Here is an 8,569-nt window from a genome sequence, read left to right on the forward strand (position 1 = left end):
CGTCAGCCGCTTCACTAGATTTTGTCTTAAAAATAGACGATCTTTGGAAGTCCCTCACTTTGTGATACTGAGACCCTGGATATTTAATAACCTGGAATACTAGTTATTTTGGTGTATGTTTCATCAAATATTGCAACAAAATAGATGTTTCAAATTGTATGATAACATTGCATCCAGTTTAAAAATGTCATGATAATCAAAGAAAATAATTGTCATAAAAAATGAACTGAAAAAGTAGGGAGAAAACAATAAACATATAAAAAATAGGAGAAACTTCAATCAAACAGTATAGGCTTCAGTACATTGATTTATTATATTTGCTTTAGCTACATAAATCACTTTATCCATTTTAAGTCACGAAAGTAGATACGATTGTGTGCGCGTGTGCAAGTGCGCGTGTGTGTGTGTGTGTGTGTGTGTGTGTGTGTGTGTGTGTGTGTGTGTGTGTGTGTATGTGTGTGTGTGTGTGTGTGTGTGTAGTAACAGGAACCCCTCCCGGTGAGCAGGAAGATGGTGACGTCAGTTGTCATTCGGCTCAGCGCTGAGTGAGTCAGAATTACAAGTGTGTATTGTGTGTGTATCACTGTGCGTGTGTGTTTGTTTAAAAGAGAAAGGGAGGTAAAGAGAGAGGAGGAGGAAGAAAAGGAAAGCATCTACCTGTAGGCAATTTAAGTGCACAAGAAAAGGTGTGTGAGCGTTTTGAAAAAAGTGTGTGTTTACGGGAATATTTTCTTTTCTCTCTCTGTGTGCGTGCAGCGCGCGCGCGCGCGCGTGTGTTTACACAGACGGGAATGCTACGCCAGAGGAAGTGCGCCGGTTCTCCGTCTGCGCGTCTCGACTTCCTGCTCTGAGGCAGGGCAGGGAAAAGCTGCAGATCCGCTTTCAGACGGCAGCGGCATGGATCCCCGACACAACACACACACAGCGCTCTAAGACACAAACACACGCCTCGCACACGGCCAGAGGAGCAGAGGAGGAGCGGCCGTCCACAGCAGGGTAGGTACAACTTTACTAATACTTCATCCATATACTGTGTGCGCTTTCGTGCGCAACGGGGATACAGAAGCGGACTTCCATTAACTATTTTCGTTTTCTATGAAAACCGATCAAGTTCACAACTTGAAAACCACGTCGACGCTGCGCGTCACGTATTAATCCTGCGCGTAATAAGCGTTGTACCAGTGCGTATAAATGTGTTAAAGCCATGCGTCCTCCGGGTTTGGCACAGAGGCACGCGTAAAGTTCCCCAAAGTGTAGCTTTATAATTTGGCAAGGGGTGTGGGGGGGGGGGGGTAAATAAAAGAGGTCAGTGTTCCAAAAATTAGCCGTGGCTCCTTTAAAAGTCTGGTCGTAGACTTTCTGGTTAGTCTGGACCTCGCAGACTAATTGCCATGCGCTTCCGGATTGAAGCTGGCAGCAGACAACATCTTGAAAATGAGTCACTGGGGCAAAACAAAGAACCATTTGAGTTCCAGCAGATCCCCCAATTCGCCCCCCCCCCCTCCTCCGCGCGCCCACACACACGCGCACACACAAACCCCGCAGCAAAAATAAGAAATAACTAGCCCGGAAAATGGATGGAGAGTCAAGTGAGGCTTGTTTGGATTGTGTTGTATTGACTTCCCCAGTAACGCTTGGTGTTTATGCATGTATTCGATACGTATTAATAAATACTTACTAGGGGAGATGGAGAAGTCTTGACACGTCGCTGGGCCAGATTGCTTTTACTCGGAAATCAAGCAATGAATCAACATTTCCTCCTTCGTTTCGCTCCAGTCCAGATTTGTTCAGAGCAAAACGTCAAAGGGGTGCAGTGCGACCTGTGCGAGTTGAATTTTTTTTCTTTAAAAAAGAAGCATAGGTGTACGTGCGTGTGTGTGTGTGCGTGCGTGCGTGTGTGTGTTTGTGCATGTTCCCGGCGGTTCCCAGTGACAGGATGTCCTACCTTCCAGAGAAGGAAGGCCTTTCCCCGGGAAGACGCCCCCTCAAGCTGAATGACAGGAAGCCCTGGTATAGGACAGACGGCACTACAGTTCGTCCATCACTTAACACACACACCCATGCAGGAAAAAGGAAGCAGAGATATGCTTTTGTGTGTGTTCCTGGCGACGGGTCATTGTTCGGAGCACACACACTTTCCCCTCTCTGCTGGGTGGTTTCCTGTGAGAGAGACAGAGGGAGAAAGAGGGATCCATGCTGTATTTTCATGTTGAATTAGTGTTCCATTATGGTGGCGGGTAGAGTAACCCTCACTTCTGGGTTCAATGGTCGAGGCAGATGTTGTTGCCATAGGGATTTGTGATATTGTCATGGTTGCAAATTAAATCTGGTTCTAATGACGTATTTGAAGGGTTTGCTTTTGGCAGTAAGTAGTTCTATATTTCCTGCTCATGAAGCAGCTTGTTGAAATGATTGAATTGAGAAAGTCAGAGGAAGAGAAAAAAAGAGCGACAGCAAAGGAGGCAGAGAAACAGACAAACAGGAAGATGGTCACAGAAAGTCGGTGGCTTCAAGGTAAACGCGTCGCCTAGACTCGTGCTAGTCTTGGCAGAAGGTCACTGACCACATCCTGCTTTATCACCATGGAAACCGCCGGAAGTCTGGCCCTCGCTTTTTCTCTCTGTTTCTCTCTCACACCCACACATACTCATACACACGCACACTAAAACACAAGAGTAAGACAGTACAACACAAACAAAGGAAAAATATAAATATGTACAGCCAACAAAATTAAAACTATTAAGCATGTAAAGAGGGCTGCGAACCAAAACGCTTCTCAATTGTTAGCAACGCGGTTTTATTGTAAGGAAACACAACTTTACGTTCTGCCTTTAATAAAAACTTATTTATGTAAGTGAAAGTCAGTTCTAAGAAACCATCACCGCAATTTAATTTCAGCCTCGATATGTATACAGATAGGTTAATTAAAGGAAAAACACAATAAGTGTTCTTTGAATTTGTTACTCATCTTTCCACAAATGATAAATGGTTCTCTCAAGGTGAAGTACGGGCATTACACGTAACGCTGAGCATCAGTCATATGTTAGAATTTACTACTGCTTTGGGAGGCAGCCAAAGGATGCAAGTCAAGGCGATAAAAGAACAGGAGCTCATGTATGTAAAGTATAGATTACATATATTACTCAAATCAACGCATTTCATAAGTCACAGCCAGGTGGGCGTTTGTGTACATGTTAGTTTGTGTTGTTGTCTGCTGTCTGAGCGCGGGACAGGGTGTTCCCGGTGAGAGGATAGGTGGTGGTGGACAGCTTTGTTTATGCTTATGTTCTTTTGTGGAGTTTACGCCGGAGGAAGGATCTGGAATGACGCCTCTCCTCCTTCTCCAAGCTACCCATCGATCCTGCTTTCTTTCCTTCTTTTCTTCACTTTATGTTTTCCAAGTGTGATTGCTAATCTTAAGAATGTGTGAAATTATTTAAATTTTAAGGGTTTATTGTCAGGGTTAAAATAAATATTTGCAAGTTTTAGAAAATGGAAAGGTGTAGCTCATGGAAAAATCCATAACAATCATCACCTAACTATGGTGATCATCTAACTGGACATGCAAATCTTCTTGGTAGTACAAAGCAATGTCTGGTTGGTTTTATTTCTCTAAGCCTTGATTCTCCCCCCATAGATTGCCTGTGTCTCTGGTGTCATCTCGTCATGGAGAGCTCCATCACACTGTGGCAGTTCCTGCTGCAGCTGCTGATCGACCAAAGCCACAAACATCTCATCTGCTGGACGTCCAACGATGGCGAGTTCAAGCTGCTGAAGTCGGAAGAGGTGGCCAAGCTGTGGGGGCTGCGTAAGAACAAGACCAACATGAACTACGATAAGCTGAGCAGAGCTCTGCGCTACTACTACGACAAAGTACGCACCGTATACAGTTCAAGAGACTATTCGTTGTCAAACCACCCGACTGCTTTCACGAGGGGATTCAGGTCCTCATGAAACCCAATTGAAATCAACACACTAAATAGGGGGTTTGAAATAATTACATCCCGTCTTGTTTGTTCTGCAGAACATCATCAAGAAGGTGATCGGCCAGAAGTTTGTCTACAAGTTTGTGTCGTTCCCTGAGATCCTGAAGATGGACCCCGCGGTGGTGGAGTCGGGTCGCAGCAGCGAGGAAAGTGGGGGCGCAACGTCAGAGCCCGAGGGTGACGAGGAGGACGGGAGGAACCAGTACCTCCACTCCGGCCTGTACTCCCCCTTTGCCGGAAGCTCCCTGCAGCACCCCATGGAGCAGCGTCGGCCAATCAAGACGGAGCCCCGATCCGACCACTACGGCGACGGCTCCTCCGTCATCCGATTCTCAACCAACCGCGGGCACTCCTCCCTGCCCCCCACCCCACCACCGTCCTCGGCCGAGACCTCCCATTCCTCCAGGCCGTCGCCGGTGCAGGCCCGCTCTTCCTCCTGCTCGTCCTCCTCCCCGCCGCAGAGCCCGGCACAAGCACTGTGGAGGGGGCGGGGCCACAGCTCAGAGACTAATGAGTTAGAGCACAGTGCCCAACCTCTGAACCTCTCATCTGGTCAGCGGGAGAGAGAGAGGTCACAGGCGATGCAGGAGAGCAGGAGATTTGCCAACAGCGGGCCTTTGAAAAGCAGGAAACCCAAAGGTTTAGAAATCTCCGCCTCCTCGCTTCTCCTGACAGGAAGCGACCTCGTCTCCATTGCTCTCAACAGCCCGGCACTGCCTTCAGGCTCCCTGACCCCTGCCTTCCTCACCACACAGGTACCACATGGAATAAATACCACACAGTCATACTCGCACATGGGCTTTCTGTAAATACAGGTGATTTTAGGAGAAGGAAAGAGGCGAAGAACGAGGAAACAGAAAGGACGATGCTTCTAGGGAGGGGGGGGGAAGAAAATGAAGCCTGTAGACAGGGAGACGGAAAGAGGTGAGCGGAAAGAGGGGAGGAGGCCAGGGAGGGAGGAGGTTCGTAAGTGAAGCCATATGTTTCTGCAGCTCCTGATTCACTGGCTGCAACACACTTGCCAAACCAGGACAGTTGACTACATTCAGGCATTCAGCTGACGCCGTTATCCAGACGGGGCTCTGATATGCTGCTGAGTGTACAGTACTTAATTGATGGAAAGTAAACGTGTATGCTAAACGGTTCCCTCAGGACCGAACATTTTGTATAATTATGTATTTCCAAGGCCCACCTGAGCAGTTGGTGTCCACAGCCCACTATGCACATTCCCCTGGACAGACTTTTAGTTCCTACCTTTGAAAGTCCCTGAAGGACAGCCATCTCCGTAATCACATTACAGTGATTTCTGGTCTTTTGGGGGTAAACTGTTACCTGGCAAGTCAAGCCGTGAGCTTGATCTGGCTGGTAAATCGGCCAAAAACTGCAGATCCCTGACTAAAAAAAACAAAGTATTAGCTGGTCCTGAGCAAGCAGCTTTGAGATACAAAGATAACCGGCAAAAAGATATTTCTGAAGCACAGCCTGGGATCTTTTCACAGGAAGTGTTTGCGACAGCTTATTGCAATGAAAAAATATTTTTCAGCTCATTTGATGTCTTTATTAGAAAGCTGATGTAGAGATGGCATGGAAGAAGGGGAGAAAGACATGGGGCAACGGTTATGATAAACATCTCGCCAGGACGCCTTTACTAAGATTGACTTGGCTTAAAACTATAAGGCATAAAATATTGATCTAAAAGCAAATTGAAGCAGGTTTTTATGTTTCGGAGAACAACACAACTTCATTGGCACTTCTCCTTTGTGGTGAGAATATGACAATTGAGGAAACTGTTGTCCCCGCTTACTAGCGTAGGTAAAAGTCCTATGTTCCTGTGAGATTTAAAGAGATAGAAGGAATACTCACGGCCATGAGTGGAGCTTCCTGACCTGCGGGGTCAGTCTGCCAGGTCGGTCCGTCTGGGAGTTCACTAGAGGGCAGACTTGGCTTTGAGCTCTGCGAGAGAGTGAATGACTCGACAACCCTGCCGCAGACCATGAGCAGATCACTAAACACCCGTGGCCAGAACAAATACCAAAACATTTCCATCGTGCTGTATTTATTTTATATTTCCCTTTATGTCAATGTAGACTCCGTCCGGTCTGCTGCTCACTCCCAGCTCTCTGCTCTCCAATATCCATTTCTGGTCCAGCCTGAGTCCAGTGGGACCACTCAGCCCTGCACAACTGCAGAGCCATGGCCCCCTCTTTCAGGTAATGCAGACATATGCAACCCCACCCATTTGGTGTTGCTGTATATGCGAGGAGCCCAGAGACAGCATGTTGTCCGAACACAGGAATAGCCAATCCAGACGTTTATCCGACACAACCGGCCTGAATCCTACGTTGAAAATCTGACAAGAATGACGAGTAGCTCCTTTTGTTAGTCAACGTCAATGCTTAGAGATAGATGTTCTTGGGTTAGTCAGTTCGCTAACTGTGAACTGGTTATCCTAAATGTAACTTAGGATAATGCACACATAAAATGTATTCAGAGACCGCTATTTTGCTCCTGTAAACCTTTTGTTTCACACTACAGATTTACCTTGTGCTTTGTTTTCAAACATCTGTGTGCTTGTGTTGGTGTGTGTGTGTGTGTGTGTGCGACTTGCTGCGTACCACGGTTTCAAAATAAGCCACAGATGTTTCCGTTCTGGTTTGGACTAAAAGAGGGGGCAACTTCCTGTTGGTAAGGGGGAGCAGGAGACGGCTGGTTGGTCAGGAGCCCCTCCCAGCCATGTCGACTCTCTTGACACGAACACGTGCACAGCTCCAAAAATCAAAATGGAAGAACTCCATTTATTGGCCAGTAAATGAAGTCCTTGCAATGGATGTCGGTCCTCACAGTGCTGGTGTACCACTACGGTGCCCAGAATGCAATGTAGCAAGAGTCAGAATAGAGAGCTGTTGGAATTTGTTACATAATTCACCTCACGCAGAACATCCATTTATCTCATCTTACTGCGCAAATCCCCGTAGGAAAGCATTGACACATTTTATCATCATTATTAATGTAATAAATAGAATCTAGTCATGATCAATACATCCATATACTTGTGTATGCACATTTTAATTGACCCTACGTTTTCAATCAGTGTAAAGCCACGATGATTTAAGCCATTTACAGTATTAATTCTTCTTAAAGCTCTGTTGGTTTTGAACATTTCAGACTTCAGCAACAAAAAGTCCCTTTTAAAATTGGTATAACATTTATTTGACGAAGAAGTTATAACTAATAGTTCCTCACACCTTATCTATCTGGCTGAAGAAGGAAAGTATATTTCACTTCAGCCAAAAGAAAATGACACTAACAAATGTCATGCTTCTCTTCAGACATTTTCTTTAGGGAAAGTAAATATGATCCGAGTCTTCCCCCTCTAACCCTCCTCCACCTGTCCCCCTGCAGTTCCCCACTCTGCTGAATGGAAACATCCCTGTGCCTTTACCCAGCATGGATGCTCGCTCTCCTCTGCTGCTCTCCCCCAGCTCCCACAAGTGCTGATGCCGGCCTAATCCCCGGGAGCCAAGTGGGCCAAACCGAGCCAGGCCGGATCGGGCACGGAGCCGATCCGCCTTAGACTCTGACCATGAACCACACAGGAGTCTGACCCGAGACCTGATCCTGTTGATTTATCAGATGAAGAAAGAGGACCATAGACATTTCTGTGTGTTTACTACAGTTTCACTCCTTGTGTTCTTCATGTGGGTGTTTGGTGCTTCTTTTCAAATAAATTGAGCGGAGGTTAAACCTCCTTACATTTCTCATCTCATTTTAAACTTCAGTGATACAGACTGGTTGCAGTTTCATTAGTGTTATCCCTATTTAACACTCCTGTCAAAATCCACACCAGGGATTCAAACAATAATCTGGGGAAATCCTTATCAGGTGTTATGACCCGCTGGTTGTGGCTACACATTTAAATGAGGAGTTGTTGTCAATCTTCTCAATTTATTCTCTTCCAAGTAGGTTTCGAAAATGTGGAGCTTTCATTTCAATTGAACAAATCTTACTATGTGACCATTTTTCTGGTTTAAACACAACCATCAAAAAGCTGTTGGTTGTTTTTAAACCACAAAACTGCTCACATCGTAAGATTTGTCAACAAAGTACAACGAGTGACACAACGTAGATAATTTTTTATATTTTTAAAACAACTTGATGAAGATTTGTCTAGATGTTGTTTGAGGATGAATCCATCACTGACTCCTAGCAGAGACCTGCTAGCTAGCACGTTAAAACGTTGTTGAAGTCTTTTCATTTTGTCTCCTGCATTTCTTTGACGCTGTGAATTTGGTTTTATCTGTATAGTGTCACGATTTTCTTTTTTAAAATGCACTGTACTTTTCAGCTCTGTACCAGCTGTGCCTTCAATATTGTAAGACTTGTGTAAATGTATTAAGCTTAAAACCAGGTTTTAATAGATATTCAAGGTCAAAATTGCACAAATGCTTTTATTTTGTAAAATGGCTCCTGGTTATTTTTTATAAAGAAATTAATGGAAATGTATTCTCTGTGACTTGCTTGTGTTTTGTTGAGAGAAATCTTACTTTTTTTTTTGAATAAAATGAATTACTATATTAATTTTA

The 8,569-nt window shown here is 45.2% G+C and overlaps 1 protein-coding gene across 3 annotated transcripts; it reads left to right on the plus strand.

Moving 5' to 3' along the window:
• Nucleotides 1-563: 563 nt before the first annotated feature.
• elk3 (ETS transcription factor ELK3) lies at nt 564-8,489 on the plus strand. 3 transcript variants are annotated; one of them, XM_037459689.2, is made up of 5 exons: nt 567-996; nt 3,638-3,873; nt 4,025-4,741; nt 6,074-6,196; nt 7,389-8,489. In XM_037459689.2, the coding sequence occupies exons 2-5, from the start codon at nt 3,667-3,669 to the stop codon at nt 7,482-7,484; spliced, it is 1,143 nt and encodes a 380-aa protein (XP_037315586.1). In that variant the 5' UTR covers nt 567-996; nt 3,638-3,666; the 3' UTR covers nt 7,485-8,489. The 3 variants fall into 3 exon arrangements, with proteins under 3 accessions (XP_062416335.1, XP_037315586.1, XP_062416336.1); XM_062560352.1 differs by having other exon boundaries at nt 568-659; nt 757-996; nt 6,074-8,489; XM_062560351.1 differs by having other exon boundaries at nt 564-996; nt 6,074-8,489.
• Nucleotides 8,490-8,569: the final 80 nt, after the last annotated feature.

This window comes from Pungitius pungitius, chromosome 2 (genome assembly GCF_949316345.1).
Source record: "Pungitius pungitius chromosome 2, fPunPun2.1, whole genome shotgun sequence".
NCBI lineage: Eukaryota > Metazoa > Chordata > Actinopteri > Perciformes > Gasterosteidae > Pungitius > Pungitius pungitius.